A 20,207-nucleotide genomic window follows, 5' to 3' on the forward strand; every position below is an offset into this window, starting at 1 on the left:
ACAACTAAAAAGCTCAATAAAGAGAGCCCCGTGTTGCCAGACATGGACATTAAAGTTTAGTGTGTCTGCTTCAATGTCCTTCCAGTCCCTTCAATTTATTACAGTCAAAAACCTGCTCACCCATTCAATGAGTCAGCAAACTGATTTACTCTTAGCAAGTCTGCTTTAGTTTGGGAGGCACTTCCAACTATATCAGAGCCAGTTCACATGCTGCTTGAAATAGGAGTTAACAATGCAAAAACTTACTGATTTGGCACACAATGTTATGTATTGTTTGACTAAAGCACAAACAGATGTCCAATTCTCTGTATCCAAGTACCTCACAGCTGAGATCTAGGTTTAAGAAGAAAATTTCACTAGGTTTCTGGTTGAAGGGAAAGCTGACATTCAGGTAAACATCCAAATTTTAATTATCTTTTCTGTTGAACTCCAGGGAGGTTACATGCTACAGTTTGATTTAATTATTAGCCAGACATTGCAGAGCAAAATGACAAAATTCTACTAGATTAGGACAACAATCTCATTTATAGACATACTTCACCCATATCATCTTCTTCCTCCTCCTCTGATGTAACTTCTTCTGTTGTTCCATTCTGCAATACAACAATGAAAGTTCTGCATAAATTTTGCATACACTTTTTGCTTTCAAAATCACCAAGTCTACTCTCAAAGAGAAGCAGTAAATGCAAAAGTGACATGTCAAACTTCAGTCCTTTGCAGATAAGGGTAAGCTGCATAAAGATGCTTTCCTGGTGTATGACAGTGAAGAAACTTTTTCACGAAGCAAAATTAATAGAATGTCTCAATTAATTCCAATTAAGTTTTAAGTAGAAGCTTTAAATTCAGATAAGGAACATCCTATTCTGAAACACTGTCAAATGCAACAAACATCAAGTGGGTTACAACCCACCATCCCTTAAGCAAGAAATCAAATCATGGCTCTGAGCAGAATCCATCTACAAGCTACACCCCTAGAAAGAAAAAAACTCAATGAACTTTAGACCTCTAGAACTTAATGGATTCTTTTTCTCACTACCTGGAACTTCCATGCAGCCACTAGTATCATCATGTAGCCATTGCTATTAGCCTGTTTGAGGAAAAATCAACACAATACAATTAATTTTTATGACTCTCTTTCAGGATACCACTCCAAGCTCAGGAACTGTGAGCTGCAGAAATACTCAGGAGTATTCTGATATGCTTGTTCTCTGCTCACTCTTCCTCTGGTAAAGTAGTAATGACACTGCTCTAGACAATCTATGGGACCAGATGAGTCTTGGGTCAGACTCAGACTCACTTTCCATGAGCTTGTTTTGAGTTCCACAGCACATGTGAGACCCTTCACACAGCTACACCCCAGCAGCACAGCCCATTGCCTTACAGCTGCACTGCTGAGGGGGTGGCTCAGAGAAGGGACCTATAGGATTACAATTTGGCATGTGACCAAAAATTAAGCAAGTCATTTGTCATTACTATAGCACTGTCACCTCAGGAAAGCATCTGTTACTCTAAAGGAGTATTTTAGCAATCATGTCATCTTAATGTGTACAAAGAAAAGAAGATCCCATAATCTTATTAAAAAACAGAAAAGAACAGCTACTGTCAGTTACCAGTTCTGTTTTCAACACAATACAAAACATTTTGGCTAAGAAGACTACCTCAGGCCTTCACAATTCTTAATTTTTCAAGTGCACAAGAAATAAGCAAAGCACCTCCCTACCCAAAGTAACATATGGCCTGGATATCCCATGTCTCTGCAAGGCACTGAAGAAGGAAAACATCAACAGTAGTTCATCCAAGTGCATACTGTGAAACACATACTCTTCAACAAAGAGCCAAATATTTCAGAAAAAGTAACTTTGGGAAGCACTCCAAGTGCACAGAGATTGGCTTGAATAGTGTTTAGGAGGGAATTAAACTTGACAGCACTGGTGTCACATACACACCTTGCAGTGATACAGAGACTTCAAAGGGAATTGTGTAATATGATCATACCACTATTAAATGGATTTTGCAAATAAAATTCAGATTGAAGACACCATAATCCGAAAGTGCTTCATATCTCAGTTCTGGTTTACACAAGGTTCAATCTTTCCCATTATCTTGTTTCTTGGAGTTAAAAACCCAACTCCTTTATTGGCATAAGAAGGTGTCCCCAGCTTTTTGATTTACCTGTCCAGCTGGCAATGGCTGATCTAACATTTCAACATCTGGATGCTGAGGAAGATTATATAATCTGCAGAGGTCACATATTAATCGCTTCAGCTGCTGAAGAAGCTAAAAACAACAAAAACACATGGATAAGTTCATTTAAACCAAAGCACAGAGAAGTATATTTAGAATTTTCTTCACACATTGATATTGAACTTAAAGTCAGTGTACAGCCTTTAAATCTGCTAAGGCTGGAATAAAATTTCCTCTGTAATCTTTGTAGTAAAGTCTCCATAACAGAAACTCAAGGACATGGCAAGTTAGCAATGACTCCCATTCATCTTCCTATGTATAAGGAGAAAGCCATGAGCAGAAAAACCATTTTTGGTCTGACAGCATCATCTATTCCAAGCATAGGTGTCTAAGCCACACATAACTATGGAATAAGCAAATGGTCACATTCCATGAGACAAAATGGCCCACTCCCATTTCCCAGCTTAAATAACCAAGGGGGAACAGTCTGGTTTTGCATACCCTGAATTTGTTCACAGGGCACACCAGGGAGGCAGCAGAAGCAGCACCAACCCTGTCCAAGTCCCAGGAGCCAGGAGGGCTCTGAGCTGGAGCCCAGGCACTCTGCTTGCTGTATCTTGTGTCAGGGTGAGGCACAATCTGTTACTATCTCTGATTTATGTTTCCAACCTGTTCCACTGATTGTGCTCTATTAACTGCAAACTATGCACCACCTCACACTCACTAATGTAAGGCAGAAAATAATTTACTTCTGCAAAAACAAACACTAAGTTTGCTCTTTGGTCATCACACTAATGAAGGTGATTTCTACAACTCTTCACTTTCACTAGACAGCCTCAGATTCCTAGCTAAGGCCAAGACAAGAAATACTGCTGCATTTCCTACCTTTCCAAGGTCTTTGCACAGCTATGTCAGGAAAACAAAAAAGGACTGCAAAATCTACTCGTAAAAGGGTCAACATCTCATCATTTGCAAAATACTAACCTAGATGAAGCTTGCAGAAATCATACAGCCATTTATGGACTTTTCTTCCCAAAACCAAGGAGAATTTGTCCTGCCACTTGTCGAGGGCAGCGTGCAAGACAGTCATTTCTGCACACACACTCCCAAGTACTTGTCTAAAGCCTTGCCATTGGCCAGTTTAAAGGCTCTCACCTTACCCCAATGGAAGTGAAAAATTCAGTCTGTCCAGGGTTAAGAGCTCATTTCCAAGCCCTAACCACTAGCAGTGATAGGAAAATGTTGCCCTTATGTCATCTGAAAGCCTCAGTGCTTTTCCCTTCTACAGCAGAATTCCACATTGTGCTTCATAGGAATGTTATTTATCCATCTGAGGCCATGAACTGAGGTATCAGCCTGCATTAGAACAATATCACACCAAGTCTGCTGTTCCTGCATCATTCATGATAGCCAACCCAACCCCAAAATAAAGCAGATAATCAACCTAACTCAAAAATAAAGCAGATATCACCTAAAGGACTGGGGCACCAGCACCACACTTCTTAGGAGTATATACATGAGACATGACAAGTTTTGGCAAAAACCCTTCTGTAACAATCGTGTTTCTCATCAGCATCAAGACTCTACACTTGTTTGAAGCTTCCCAGGTATCCAGAACATCATGAAATCTTTCAGCAGACAGGAATCAGGTTAATCAATAAAAAGTTAGCTGCCAGATAGAACCACAGGTCCTAGAACTATTATTTTCAGTATGTGCAAGATACTTAGAATTGCACTGCTATGCATTTTGTTGAGAAACTTTTTCTCTGCACAAACATTGCCTCATGGAGAGCTGGAGCATAAACCATACAATTCCAGGAGCTGTAATTTTTCTCACAGAGCCAATAATTTGTTTAAATCTTCTGTGAATCATACAAAAATAAATCTAAGCAGTGAGGGAAGACTGCCACCATTGGGCTGGTCAATTAGCACTGGCCTTGGAAAAGAAGATGAATATAGTATTAGATGTGCCTTGACAGAGAAACAGTAAGGACTGGAGAGTTAAGAATTGCTTCCTGCCCTGCTTCCTTCACTCCCCCTCCTCCCCCCAAATAGTCCTGTCAGCTGAACTGGAATTCAGAAGGAATTTTTGCAGCCAGGACCTGCCACACTGTAAGCTTCCCTTGCTTCTGAGCAGAGCACCCAAGCAAGGAACAGGAGCACCAAAACAAGGTGCTGGCACAGCCTGGGCTGAGTTACAGCTGTGCCTGACCAGGGCCTCCAGCAGCTCTTCACCTCCTCATTTCCACTGCACCACAGATCACAACACTCTGTGACAGCTTATCAGCCTTGTGGCAGATCAATTCTGGTGTGCTTCAGCACACAAGCACCATTTCATCATGAAGGGGAAGGCAGAGACCTGCTGAGAGCAGAGATCTCCTTCCTCGGCAGGATTCTACACTGCAGGGTTAGCTTAATGCAACTCATACTGCAGCTCATTTCTACAGACCAGCTGCTTTATTTGCAATCAGTGTCTACAATTTGCAAAGGTGGTGGCAGAGCAAGAAGCTGATCCTGTCTGTACAACCTTTCCACCCTTCTTCCTTATTGCTACATTTTTCCTCCACAGGAATTAATTTAGTATCATTGATCTTTCTGTCATGGATCACCATCACTGTTATCCCTTATCCTCTGCTCATCTGTATGAAAAATCACAGGGTAATTTGAGCTGAAAGTCACGTCTGGAAGACATCTGATCCAGCCCTGTGCTCTAAGCAAGATCTGGTATGTGTTGGTATGTACATGAACAGACTATCAAAAGGGAGAGCAGATTTCTGTCATGTATTAATAATTTAAATGCATTTCCAGGGTAACTTCACAGGCTTGACTAATGTAAAATGAATGCTTTACACACACACACTTGGAGGCTACTGAAGTGAGCTATCAGCACACCAGTGGGTCCCCTGGAACTCAAACTGCCTAGAGCACAAAGTAAACAGCAACCACAACTCCTAACCCACAGGGCAAAGGAGTGATGTCAATAGGTTGCACAAGTGACCAAACACAACACATTTCTAAATTTGTTAAAATGATTATAATTAATATCAAAATAACAAAAATTACACCAGTAGAATACACAGCCTCCATAATTTTTAATGCTTCAGAAGTTCTGAGAAGTTGGTGGTTCTTCTGGACACCATAATGCTGGTTTAGAACACAAACACCTCTTGGAATTGTGTTTCCTATCCTAATGTCCTGCACATCCAAAAACAGTTTAAAACAATTTTTTCTGAAAAATTCCTAGCCTACACTAGGAGGCTTTTTTATGTATGAAGATTTCTTCCTAATGTAGTAGGAAAGCATTAACAATTTTAGGATACCTTTGATGGTATTAATATCCTGCTGGGCTCACTATGAAGCACCCTGTTTCCTGATTATGAAGAAAAATGAATTTAAGAAGTACAGTTTAAGCATAAAAAGACTTAATTATTCTGTGTGTCTCTACCTACACCCACAATATCTATATAAAAATAAATGCATCAATAAATCTTAGCCTACCACTGAGAAAGTGCTGAAGAAGGATATAAATGGAAACAGAGGGAAGCAGTAATTGTCACCTGGAGTGTGGCACTACTTGGTTATCAGGTACCAGTGACAGTACCTGGCCTGGCCTTCCCCACACTCAGCAGCCCTGGGCAGCCTCAGACTAAAGCAAAGCTGAGTCCTGCATTTTGTCTCTTCAACTCCCACTGCAGAAATAGCTGCTGCCACACTGGGAGTCTGCAAGAGACAACATTCTTCCCTGAAATGCCTCCATGTGGGATTAATCTAAAATATTAGCACAGAAGCAGTGTATTTCAAGACAGCAGCTTACCCAAGCTGTAAACATACTTATGCCAGGAATTGTGTACTTACTTTTGACATCTTTCATGCAAATTTAAGGTCTGGAGTGGGAGAATTAAAGCTGCCTCTGAATTTCAGCCCATTTCCCTATTCTCTTTCAAAAGCAAACCTCCAAATAGTGTAGAGTTATAGTTAACATCTCATGAAATAAGGTTTGAGGCTTCAGACTCACATCATGTAACTTCCATCATATTAAACAGAACAAGGGAAAGCACAGTAAGATTTCTCTTTTGCATAGCACAGCCGCTAGAAGGCAGATGGCAGTTTCATACTTCAGAAATCTAAAGCATGGCTGATTTTCAGAAGGAAATTCAGGAGACACCAGGGGCTGAAAGAACTCTGTAGCCTCTTTATCTGCTGACTGAAACTTGCCCAACATTGACAACCAAGCAGCTAAGCTGTCCAAACCTGATGATATCCAAGATGTTCATATTTTTAATAACCTTTCAACATTTTTAGTGTTTTGACAAATTTTCATAGTAAAAGCAACATGCTGGTGGCAAGATAACTACCACAGTTCCAGACCCACAGAAGATTTTCCAGGAAACACATGTAGGATTTCAACATCATAAATCAGTTTTTGTGTTACCATGTCAAATGACAAGGCTTCCACATGTCAAACATTTATGCCTGAAGAGCATATTCTTCAGTTTCCCAACAGCTGACACCCGTCCCACGTTACAAAGCAGGTAGAAAGGGCAGTAGAATACCAAAGGCTAAACCAGGGTACATGTGCTGCACTGCCTTTAGCACAGCTGAGCTCCTGGAAGAGTCCTATGCCTCCTTCCATTCAAAATCTGACTGCTCCAGTAACTCTGAATTTAGAGCAACACGGCACTAATGATCCTTTACCTGCAGTAAATTAAATGAAAGCTAGTTTGAAACATTCTAGATTATTCTAAATTAAACTAAGTGAATTTTTATGAGACTGTGATAAATAAGAAGCCTTTGCATTTGTAGTCCTCTATCCCTTCTTAGTTTGCTGCAAAGTCTCTGTGTGAGTGCTCCATGCCACTGAAAGGGACGGAGTTCTATGGGGAAGAGTTGAAGGAGAAAAAAAAAAACAAATTAATGTCTTTGGAACAAAAAAAAAATCAGATTCTGTAGTGCAAGTATTTGTCTCCTCAACCACTCCCATCTGCCTTCACCTTGGCACAGCACAAAGCAGGGTGGATTCCTGAGAAACCAATGGGCCATCACAGGTGTCTATTACAGCAACCCAGCAGCTTTTTTACATGGGCAAGTACAATCTTGATAGCAGAAGCTGTTTTCCTACCAGCTACATAAGCAGTCTGTGAGCGTATGCAATTCAGCACAGCGAGTCCCATGCATGTTTACAACAAAGCTTTGCAGCCTCTTGCAGGCAGTTGCACACAGGAAATAAATACCTTGTTCAGAACCTTTAGGCTGAACATCAGCCACACCAGCTTCAAGCTGCACAATCTTCTGAAAGTGTCTTTAAGCAAAAAGCTCATTTAGCCAGATTTTCTGCTACTGCCCCTTTTCCAGGCAAAGCTTAAAGACTAAGATTTATAATATTCTCCTGAATGTAGTTCAGTCAAATTGAAGTAGAAAATACAGAGATGTACATGTTGTGCAATCAGATCCAACAAAATGCATCAAAGCCCTAACGTCCCTTTACAATTATTTTTAATTATGGCAAGGCCCTCGAAGATTCACTTTTATTAGTTTCCTAATTATTTTTGCTAGAAGTCAAATGCATCCTATCTTCAGAAAAAGACACTTGTACATTTTTATGTAAGGCTGGGTATCCTAGATGAACATTATTCCAGGAAACATAACAAGCAGTGGGTTTTCCAAAGAAAGAACATTCCAAATTTTTCCCAAACCAGACAAATACTAAGCACATAATCCATGCAATAAGCAGTATTCTGATTTGTTCAGTATGTATTGCATTCATGTCCACCAAAATAAACACAAAATGTTAATATAATCTATTAGTAAAGATCACCTGAGTTTGTCAGTATGCTGCAATACCCCTTTTTGAGGCACCAACTGCATTTGTACTGAAATTTATTTCCAAGCACTATTCCAGGGCAGTTTCCTAGAGAGACTAGGAAATTAATTTTTATATTAATGTGCCTTTCCTCTGATCTCCCATCACTACATGAAAGGGTACTTAAGTAAGATACAATGCTTGAGAGCTTTCTGAAATATAAAACAGCCATCAGAATCTGTATACAAAGATTTCCTTTAAGTAGCAATTGTCCAAAGTCACAACAGTGCTTAAATGTATCAGTACCTAAGAAACTTTCTGATGAACCAGAAGCTCTTAGGTCAAGTTTCCTTTGAAAGAAGCAAAGGATTAAAGAAACCAAGAATTCTTGGTATTAGAGTCATGGTTTGGAGAATATAGATTCTCAAGAGCACAAAGTTTTGCCTCTGATAGAGTTTTCTGTGTAAAGAAAACTCTACAACAGCTGTCTTATTCAGCAGTTTTAACATTTTCATCCACTTCACTGTTTAATTATTTTCAGAAAACATCACACTAATTACTGGGACTGAAACCTTACTTAAAAGCTTACTCTCTAAAAGAAGTTATCTTTTCCTTCTTGCCTCAAATCTTTTGGATTACTTGTGGCTCCTAAGCTCTTTGGAAGAGAAAGTTGTGTTTATAAAATCCCCCAAATAACCCTAAAACTGAACCAGCTGATCTGCCTGTTAATGTGACAAAGCCATGTAAGCCCACAATCCCAAGTAAATGTCCAAAATAACCAAAATACTTCACTCACCAGAGTATTGCTCTTCTTAATATCTTCTAAACGCTCTAAGACTGAAGTCAGGTTTGGGTCATCTGATTCTACAAACCATATTGGTGATGAAGAGGGGTAAGATTCCTGTTTAAAAAAACCAAAAAACAAAACACAAGACCCAACAAATAAGCAAAAAATCCCAAAGCTTTAAAAATCATTTACCCCCAAAATTTCATAACACAGTGTTAATATTGCCTTTAATCTTACTCTATGTCAGGTAACACAGAAGCTTTTAACACCACATCCTTAGCTAATGCAAAAGATATTGAAAGAAATCCAGCCAACTGGTTCTTCTAGTATTTCAACCTATTTTTGTCTCTCAGATGATGGATATACATAAGAAACAGTGTTGAAATGTTTAAAACCTTGGGGGCAGGTAGGGCAGGAAGGAGAAATTTAAGAATGTGGTATGGGTGATAATTAGCAAAAAATGGAATCACAAGTAGTACATATCAAAGAATAAAACTGATGCTGATTTTTCATAAAAACACAGCTTCCTGCAAAGAAAAGTTGTGAAAGTGTAAAAGTTGGTGCCTTTAGATTTCCTCTTTAAACAGGACTATTGAAACTCTTCAGGCACTGACCCTCAGCCAAAAGCAATGCACCTGAAATGCCCTGCCCTGGAGGACAATCCAACTGGTAGATCACAGTTTAATGACAGATAAAATGTGCCATTTTATCTTTGTACCACCAAGGCTCACTGAGGGCTTGGCACTGTTGAAGATCTCTCATGCAATACCCTGAATCCAGGAGAGCTCACAGAGTAACTCCGTTCCACCCAGAGTCCCACAGCTGGCAGGAGGTGCCAGGACACAGCCAGGTGACACAAATGAGCTCCATTTTCCACAACAAGCCGTGGTTTGGGCACATGGAACCCATGGAAGAGATGTGACCCACAGCTGCTCACGGGTGCCAGAGCATGCAGCCCTTCCAAAGCTGTATCCCTGCTACAGAAAGGTAAACAGAAAGCCCTTGGCTCTTGCTCACACATTCTGAAAACCAACTCAATTTTTCTCCTCACACAGGTTTGGTAAAATTGTGAGGATGGAAAATACCATGTAAGTGTCCCTTCATGTCATTGATGTGTGTGGATTTTACTTGTTTTGTTTTAGTTATTTAAGGCATTCTCTACTTCTCACTCTTTCAATTAAATTTTAGTAGCTGAGGACAAATTGCCGAACCTCAGTTTTATCATCCAGATATTATCTTCATATCCCCAGGTCTTACAAAATAATGAGGGAATTTTCATTCATTTCCCTCACTGCAGTTGAAAAGGGAAAAAAACCATCTTTCTCATTCCAGAGACAATAAATTATGCTTCATTCTTCAACAGTTAACAGGCAAGGTTTGAAAGTGAGAAAAATACATGAAGAAAGCATGTCAGAGCTGGCTTTTAATAAAGTATATTTCCTAAATGACCTTCTGTCTGAAGTGCTGGACCCCATAAACGAAGCCATATGACTAAAGGGCACCAGCTTTGGCAAAACAGACTCCAGAGAAGTTCTAGATAGAGAGGTCTAAAACCCCACCTGTAAACTGAAGCCTCTACATAAACTTAAAATAACAAGTTCAATCCCATCAAGTTTACATTTTTTTCCTTTTTTTTCTAAATCACAGCTAAAAATTCCTTAAAGGAATACACGATATTCCCAGTATCTTTATGAAAAGACAGCTTTCATCTTCACTTCAAAGCACACTATACTATACTTCACTTGCTCTTTGTATTTCTGGGAATGTTGGTGTAATCTAAAGTCAGGCAGTGGGGTAAACACTACTACCATTTCTTTTAACTTCATGAGCTGGACAGAGGAATTTGGGTGTCAAGAGCAGCTGGGTGGAACAAGTATTCAGGCAGTGGGGCCACAGTTATCAGAGATTCCCTTGTGCTGGTCCCCCACAAAGCAGAGATCTCTGAATATCTATTCCTGATTAACAAAGGTCTAACATCTCAAAGACCTATCAGGAAAGTCCAGCTTGCCAAGATTTACAGCTAAGGCAGGCTTACCAATGTGGTTTAATCACCCTCCTCCTTTACATAACTCAGTGCTTCAGAAGAATGCATTTTCTCCTCAGTTTCACTTAACAGATTAACCACTATGTCTGTGGGAGAAACAAGGCTGAATTCCCCATCACCACTGGGTTTCTAAACTGTTATTTTTAGGAGCTAAACTTCATTACAGATATTTCAGGTTTTGTACTGATAACATCTCACTCATTTTTAATCACATGCAGCCTACTTGTGAAGTCTTCTGCACTGGTGCCACCTTCTCACCTCAAGCCTTTCCCACTGCACACTGATCCAGATGTGCAGGGGGAACAGCACAAGGGAATCTCTGCTGTGGCCCCACTGCCTGAATACTTGTTTCACCCAGCTGCTCTTGAGACCCAAACTTCTCTGTCCAGCTCATGAAGCTAAGAGAAAGGCAGTGGGGTAAACACTACTGCCATGACTTTAGATTACACCAACATTCCCATCAAGAAACACAAAGAGCAAGCAACATCCCCTTCAAGATTCACCAAGTCATCCATTTCTTTAAAATCCTCAGACTCAACAGAATAAAAATATTCTCCAGAAAGAGTCACATTTGGGCTGTGCATGCATGCACCATTCTGTTAAGAGGTATTTTTGGCTTTTTTTTTTTTTAATCAAGCATTTTTAAAATTATGTTAGCCCAGTCCTTTTCTAAAATTATGCTATTAATTGCAAAGATTTATAGAAGACAAACACCTGCTAATCCTCTCTCCTAAACTGTATCTGGAATCCGAAGACTGCTTAGAAAGTGGAACTCAACTCTTCCCTGTCTATATTCCTTTTTTCTGACAATTTTATTTCTCCCCCTGAAGAATTTAAGGAACAACCCCACAGTAGGACACTCCTTATTGCAACCAGTATCTGTTCCAGTCTGGGGGCCTGTCCAAAACACTTGCAGCATGTCTGTCATCAGCCAGGGACGTGACTGACAGTGCAGATCTGATGATCAAGCAATCCCACAGTGAGTTTCAATGCACTGCAGTGGCTGCTTGAACGTGCTGCTGCCTCCTGCTCTGACTGACAGCTCTTACTCATGGTTTACACTCTCTCCATTTCGTGCCCTGAAAACAAGCCCTGCCCTCCCCTCCCGCAGGTGAGAAAACCTACAAGGACTCGATACTGCCTGGATCATTAGTGTATAGCACACATGAATGACTAGGTCCTAAAAATTATTAGCCATTCAAATTTTTAGTCTGATCTAGCTTTTGAAACATGAATGAAAGAGTGCACTTCTCAGAAAGGCTCTTCTTTAACACTGCAAGCACGTTTACTCAGCTGTATCAGAAAATACTTCAAGTTTTAGATTTCTGGCATATAATTACTTAATTACACATTCCAACTTTTTCACAACAAATGATTAATATTAAAATACAAATTCAATTAAACTTCTGTTTTGTTGCCACGCTTAATTCTTCACACTTACCAATAAATATATTCATTTAATTAAAAATATAAATGGAATTAAGTTTCTTTAGATCTGTAAGTAATCCATATTTTTGGAACAGCTGATTTCCACGCGGATATGAGTCACTATATTTTGAAATACAGAATTCACACATGAACTTCAAACATTCTGAACTTGAGATATAAAAAGGCTCATGAGTTTGTAATAACCACAGCAGGCAACTTACAGCTAAGCTTGTGGCTTGTAAGGTCAAACAACTGAACTTCACACGAGCTAATTCTGTTGAGGGAATTAAGGCAGCTTTTTCTTCTGTATCTGTATGCTACAGAGATAAGAGGTGGGTTTGAGCTGTTGTGCCATGTAAGGAACACAGGCTTCTCAAAGACATTTCATGAGAGGAACCCTAAAATAGCAGTTATTTTGCTGTTAATTGTCAGTGGCTAAAAAGCCCCATTACTGTGGGCCTTTCATTAGAGGGCTGCCATGCAGTGGTTTTGTCTCCATAATCTCTCTCAGCTGCACAGCTCTCCCCATCTCAGCACTGGAGATGTTTTATGTAACTGCTGCTTTTTTGCCGCTCTCCCCAAGCGCAGGCAGGGGCTCATGGCAGGGCCGTGGGCACAGCAGCGACAGGACAGCAGTGACATCACACCTCCCCGCACGGCAGGACAAAGGCAGGATGTTTACAGCAGCACAGATACAATTACAATTCATGGCATCATCACTTCTAGAGACTCTTTGTATCAGCAGCAGGACAGACTGGGAGCTTTGTGAACGCAAACGCTTCTGTGACAGAACGCGGTGAAAGAATTGAGCCCGCTAATAAACACACAAAATACAAAGGGGATAAAGCCCTGCACTCCTGCCATGGGAACAATTTCAAAACTGATCAAAATCATTTAGAAAAACCACTGTGTTAGAAGAACACACACGGGATCTTACTGTTCAGACATTCCATTACATCCTCTGTAAGAGCTCTACTTACATTTAATAATTTTGCTAAGCAAAGACCAAAAAAAAAAAAATAAAGCAGCAAAATGTGACAGAAGATTCCAGGAACACACACATTAAGACAGCTTTTCCTGGGCAGGATCTGTCATCTAAGTATATCCTATCTAAGCTTTCTCATCCTTAACAATAAGGCCGTTTCCTTGCCATGTTATATAATCTTCAGCCTGCTTTCTAAAGCTACAGTGACACGATTTTGACATCAGCAAGAGCCTTTTAAATGAGACATTTCTAAATTACTACAATGCTTTTAGAATTGTGATGCTGCTAAATCAAAACAAAACATCTTCCTCTCAGTCTTAACTTTAGAACAGCGTGTACTTACAGTCTGCTACAAGGCAAAAGAGTAATCATCTCTCCTTGTACACAACTGAGCCATTTTATCACAGCTAAATGGCAGGAACATACATTTAAACACAGGGCTACTGCATCATGATTTAAAATCACAATGACATGGTGACAGTTCTTAATTTTCTTTAATTTCCCACTAATACTAGATGGAAAAAGTGTGGGGGTGTTTTTTTTTAAAAATCCTTAACATACTGTCTGAATAAATTTGAACCAGTTTTGTTTCTTTTCTGTTTGTTAGTTTTCACAAAATCCCCATCATAGACAGAACCTAGTTCTATTCTTTTCATACCAGACACAGCCAAAACTTAAGGAATTTTCCTAACAGTCCTTCTAATATTATTTTCTCAGTCCCAAAATTTTTCTTCACCCTCCTTTACTTACAAAAAAGCAGGTCTTTTAACCAGCTTAAATACTCAGAGAAGGCTGGAAGGAGACCATTCTTGCTCACCCAAATCTTGGTAATGAAGTAAATCCTAATGGAACAAGACATCTCAGAGGCCTAATACAATCTTCTCAAGGTGAATACATTTGCAGCTATAAACACGTGCCAAGTAATTGATTACAAATCACAGATGGCTTTCCAACTTTGTCCATTTAATTAACAGCAGAATCAGATCTCCATTAACAGTCATATATACATCCTACATGAACATTCAATATTGAAGAATAAACAACAATTAGGTACACTTTAGTACATGTTATTTGCAATTGTTAGTCAATTATTCACTACTTATTTTTCCACCTGTATCAAGCTGCCTTTAGAGAAAAAACCCAGAGTTAATATTAACAACAATATCAGGATTTCAGAAGATATTCTTAAAGCTAAAGTTTAGCTTGGTGACCATAAAACACTAGTACTTACAGCTACTTAAAACAGCATTAGTTGTGATTACACAACTGACAGATTGTTTCCCATTATTAGAGGCCAAATTTTCCAAAGGCAGCTTAAGAAGCAGCAAGCATTTTCTATCACTAGCAGCTCAAGTGCCAGTGAAATCCACAGGCTTAAGAGCCTTTAAAAACCAGCAGATCTTCATCTGCTCTCTCAACCAATCCTTTATAATAATTAAGAAAGAAGAAAGCATCAACAATCACTGTCATTGAAAGGAATCCAAGTCAAACTATTTCCCAGAAACCTCCTATTACTTAAACCCCCCAAATTTTTATTTTCAAATATTCAGACACCACTATTTGCTGTGTTGTGCAGATCAAGTCATTGAACACTACAATACTCTAACATTTGCACTTTTAGATATGAAAAAAATTTGTAATTTCTTAAAGAATCAAATATGTCAGTGATCCTGAGTTCTAAAAGATAAGAAAAGTGTTTGCAATGGAGGGTTTAAAATTAAGTTTAGTATCTGTGGTAGCAAGGAAGCAAAGTGAATTTTAAACATCACTACCAAACAAGAGGAACTTGCTTTTTTCTTGAATTTTAAAATCGTATATAACATGCTATTCACTTGCCCAAAAGCCAGCCTGTATTGCTTTATTTTCTCCCATCCTCCCTAAAGCCTGACAGCCTCAGTTCAGTGAGAACACTTGTCATAAATCCTGCACTTAGTAAGGCACCAAGTTCAGCTTCTGAAATACACATCTCCCTCTACAACATCCAAAATTACTGCAATTCTACTCTCAAATTTAATGGCTGTATTGACAGCTACATCCTATACACGACAATCCCAGGTGAAGCATCATGCTTTGGTAGGATCCCTGGGACTGCAAGAGCTTCATCACCCTGCACCTTTGCAGGAGAAGGTGAAAGAATCCCCTAATGCTGTTCTATGTCAGTTCTGTAATACGCTCAGTGCTGCAGAAGCCAGTACCTCCAGGAGCACATTAAACCCACACAGCCGACGGGGTCACAGCTGGCCTCTCCCACACACTCTCCAGGGAAGGAGGCAAGGGTAGCAGAGGGCCTTGTTCTGGAATTGTTCATGTTGTTAAACACAGCCATGCTAGAGACCAGAGGGTCAAAGGTACATGCCTCATGGAGCAGAAAGACCATAACAAACCATAACTCCATGGATGCCAGTCAGACTCTGCAACCACAAATTGTTCCAAACAAAAATAAAGCTCTCTGTACAGACAAGTTTCACTGATTGCAGAAGGCTGCCACAAAAGTAACCAGGAGGAAATTTTTGTTGTGAGCACACAGAAGGGTTCTGGAGATGCCCTCAGAGAGCAAAGCACTGCCCTGCTGTCACATCAGGTGTCACAGGCACACGAGTGCTGCTCTGACCCTGCACCTTCTCCAGCCCCTTCTGCACGAGTGCACAGGGACCACGGCATGGATCTGAACCAACTCAGAGCATGGAACACTTTTTGCAATATACAGATTCAGCAGCATCTGTAAGTGCCAATCTTCACTGACAACCACCACAGATCTAAGGGACAGTATTTCAATGGCAATTAGCCTTGTGTACAAATTATTCCAAAATCCAAGCAGTTTGTCATCTGCTTCTTCATCTGCACTAATTTCCAGTTCAACCCAAGCTCACAATTCTCTTGAAATTAAGGAATCTTTAACTTCTTAAAATTTTTATATACCCAAGACAGAAAATAACACTTGGAGGAAAAAAAAATCCTGAAAACTTCAGCAACTGCTGCTTTCAAACAGACACATCCAAGAGGCCAGTAACTTCAGAGTTTGTGGAATAATCGAAGATACTTAAGTGTTTTACTTCCATATCTCTGTGTCCAGGCACACACATCTCTCACTGCTCAAAACATCACTACCTGATAAGAAGCCAAAACATCTACAACCAAAGTAGAAAAGGCACAGAATATGACTTCAAATGGTCACAAACATGAATGCAAATGTGGCATTATAATTCTTACATTTCTTGTGGTCAAGTTTTTATGGCCAGCTGTTCTTCAAATTACTTAATCTATGCAAAATGTCCCAACACCCAATTCCCATACATGAAATTGCACATAACCCTGGAAAAAACAGGTTTATCAGATTCTCTTATCAGCTGCCACAACCTCATTCTCGGTCCATACCAAGCAAAAGGCAGGAGGGTACTTGTCCAGTGGAACAAAACTACACAGAATTAAAGCATAAATTTGGAGCATAAAAGAAAAAAAATGCACTTTTCTGACAAAACACAGTTACTGTTTATCACTGTGAAGCAGCATTTTACCCTCCACATCATCCTAATGCAGCACATAATCTCTCCACTCAAGGAAATTGACAGAAAAAAACCCCAAATGCTCCTAACACTTTTGTCCAGACCCAAACTAAAAATCCACCAAATGTTACTGAACTGCTGCTCAAACACAACTCAACACTACAGGACTGCATTAACAGCACAGCAAGTCAGTTGTTCTGGAGAAGCAAGCAGTCTCTGAATATGTACACTATCGTGGAGGGCCAGCCTAAGGGAGTTTAGGAGCATTGCTCTGCCAACGTTAACAGCAAAAACTAAAGTTAAACATCCTCCACACTCAAAACTGAGCAAAGCACACAGCACTGCTGCAGACTGAGTGCCTTGCTTACTGGGAACATGTCTGTAGACCTGAGACGATGTGCAGGTTTTTATTACAGCACCTCACAGCAGCAGGATGAAGCTGTCCTGCTCCTCACACACAAAACCCCACTGTGTGCCCGTACCCTCAGCCTGCCAGTTGTCAGAGGCTGGTTGTTTGGGAGCCCTCAGACACAAGGGGTTCTCTTTAATGCACACATACTCAAGCTGGCAGTGCTTTACCCAAGAGCAGCTACACACATGGGCTCAAGAGAAAGATTTACAAAATACCTGATTCTGCAATACTCTTTACTACCAGCACAGAATCTGGTGTCTCCAAATTCCTGCAGAAGTCTAGTTACATGAAACAAATTATCAACACATTCCAATCATCAAGAGTTATTAATTACCTACTTCTGCAAATATACAGGCCAGTTATCATCAGCATGAGTGTCACAAAGCCTGAGTAACAAGAAATGGCTTCTAGTATGGCTAGAACAGAAGAAGTGGTTATAACTAAGTTGTGACATATCCCTCTCTCACCAGCTTAACTCCAGAAAGTTTTCTTGCAGACCTGCCCTCACCTTTATCACAGTACAGTTACCCCACAGTATGCAAATTCTGGTATCACCTCTATTGTCACCCAAAGATCCAGGCTTCCCTTTCTTCTAACTTCAGGAATTTACATCCTTTAAGTGTTCAAACCACTCAGCATCACCTTCTATCTGTGCCCCTTTGCCTCTCTGAGAGCCATCTTCCTCTTTTGCACCTTTTCCCTTTGCAAACTTGCTGTACTCCAGACACACCTGCAGGCAGAAGATTTTTTTATTCTCATCCATGGCTGAGGGAGGTCCTGCTGCCCCTTACCCCTGAGAGCATTCCAGCTGCCACTCAGCAGCCTCCCCAGCTCTCCTCTCACACTAACATGCACAGAGCTGCCCTGATGCTGCTGAGCCACAGACTGCAGCCACTTGGATGGAACTTTGTCCCCCACATGCAAAATTTCAGTACCACGGAGTTCAACCAGCATTTACCATTAATAAGTTCAATACCACAACTCTTACCACAGTTATTTCCTACTTCAAAAATTCAAGGAAGCCTGTGGTATCTTGAACACCACTGCTCAGGAACGCTTTGATTTTTTTCTAATGCCACTATACAAGTTCTAACAGGGCTTATGCTCCTGCTCCCCTGAATACACACTGAAGAAGCTACTGCAGGATCTCCAAATGTAGTGAATTCCTTTGCTGCAAGGGGACAAAAGATTGTAAGGTCTGAGAGAAAGGAGAATACAGTTCATACTAAATCTTCAGAAATCATGTATTAGCTGTTTACAGCACTTAATACACCAAGATGTCTTGTAAGCAAGAGATAAAGAAAAAAATCTCCACATGTAAGGTCATTATTTTTATACCATGCTTAGAGATTCCAGCTGGACACAAGACATAAATAAGACATACTGGTGTGCTGGATTCCACCAGAGATCAACTCAGAACTACTGTGATCATATTAGCTTCAAGTGTCCTGCACACAGGCAGACTGATGGAAGAGCTAAATGCTAAATAGCATCATCCCATTTTAATCAGTCATTTGATTTTCCAGTTGCCTTCTAGGAGCTGGTGAAAGGTCATTTTTGCTTCTCCTACATAGGTTGTAGCTGAAGAAACACAGTAGAACACATACTAAATCATCAATTATCATGTCTCTTAAAAAGGGATATTACCATTTAAAGGAAAAAAAGAAAAACCCTAATACTCCTGACAAGAATTCAGGCAAACAACATAAGGGCAAACAACCTGACAGTACTGAACAGTAGTCCACACTGAGGCATAACTAAAATAACAATAATTTCTGTTAATCAACTTCTACAAACATTTGTTCCCATCAAGAAATTTCACCTCCTCTTTTTCTTGTCTAATAATAACACTATTTAGAGAAGTGTCTCTATCTTTGCATCTTGCAGTCTCCAGATTTTTCAAGTAAACAAACACCTTGCAGTTAAGTCTGGTCCAGCTGTCAGTGTAAGAGCAGAGGCACTGGTGCCACCCCAGGCACTGCACCCAGGAGAGGCCAGGCCCAGGCGCCACCCCGGGCTCTGCCAGCACTGCTGGGTGCTCCCACTCAGGGCTGTGCCCCTCCTGTGACAGGACTGATGTTTGTGCAGCTAAACCAGACTGGCAAACATTCCAGATCAACATAAGAATTTTTACACGCCAGCCAGGTCCTTAATGCAGCAAACTGAATTTCAGCCACAAGGCACACAGCCTCTGTTGGTCTGCAAGAAACAGCACTATTACCATCACACTTGGTTCTTACTAAAAATTCCAATTTTCAGTACATGTTGAGGATATCAACAAGGCACCAACAGACAAAACCTCCTGAACAGCTCACAGGAGGAAGGATGTTGAGTGAAAAGAATGTAATTCTTTCTACAAAACTTCTTTTAATTATCAAAGTGCACAGAGAGCTCTTTCAAGGACCACAACAATCCCAGTTCTGAGGTTACTGTCATCAACTCATGAGCAACCCATTGGAAAACAGCACAACTTACTGTGCATTAAGACCTAAACACACGCCAGCATTTTGAAGCCCACCACTATGGCTTTCTAGGCTATTTTAGAAGCACTTCATACCTTGTAGGGAAGACAGAAACATCTTTTAAGTCCTGAAGTACTGGTTACAACCTTTCACACATCACATAACCAGACTGTGGCATCAGAAAGGTCTTGTCTTGCAGACACAAAAGATTCCTCCTACTCCTTTTTTCGATATTCTTTTTTCAATTACAGTTTTGACATAAAAGGAGAAACTAAACCCCTCACTACTCTTTTAATTTTTTTTTTTGTTAGCTTAATTTTGGTCTACTAAATAAAACAATACTAAGCCTGCTCAATTTCTATTGCATGTTATGGTTGATAACAGTTGCATGAGTGCCTTTTTAAAAATCAGCAAGCATATCTAACCCTAGCTAAAAAGTACATGTTATCAAGATAAAGCCATGTATGCTTTTATACAGTCCTGACATCCACATGCTGCGAGACAAAGGTCTCAACCTCACTACAGAATGCCTAATTATGTACAAAAATAAAAATCCATGGTTGGAACAGAATGCCTCCTTCATTATGTGGTTAGTTCTGTGT

At 40.1% G+C, this 20,207-nt stretch overlaps 1 protein-coding gene across 1 annotated transcript in view; it reads right to left on the bottom strand.

The window, feature by feature from the left end:
* UBE2Q2 (ubiquitin conjugating enzyme E2 Q2) overlaps positions 1-20,207 on the bottom strand; it is a 46,776-nt gene that overhangs the window by 21,983 nt on the left and 4,586 nt on the right. Inside the window, exons 2-4 of the mRNA XM_064722019.1 lie at positions 8,781-8,885; positions 2,173-2,277; positions 537-593 (exon numbers count right to left, since the gene is read on the bottom strand). Of these exons, the coding sequence (XP_064578089.1) occupies positions 537-593; positions 2,173-2,277; positions 8,781-8,885 (267 nt within the window). The remainder of the gene's footprint in view (positions 1-536; positions 594-2,172; positions 2,278-8,780; positions 8,886-20,207) is intronic.

Source organism: Zonotrichia leucophrys, chromosome 10, assembly GCF_028769735.1.
Source record: "Zonotrichia leucophrys gambelii isolate GWCS_2022_RI chromosome 10, RI_Zleu_2.0, whole genome shotgun sequence".
Lineage (NCBI taxonomy): Eukaryota > Metazoa > Chordata > Aves > Passeriformes > Passerellidae > Zonotrichia > Zonotrichia leucophrys.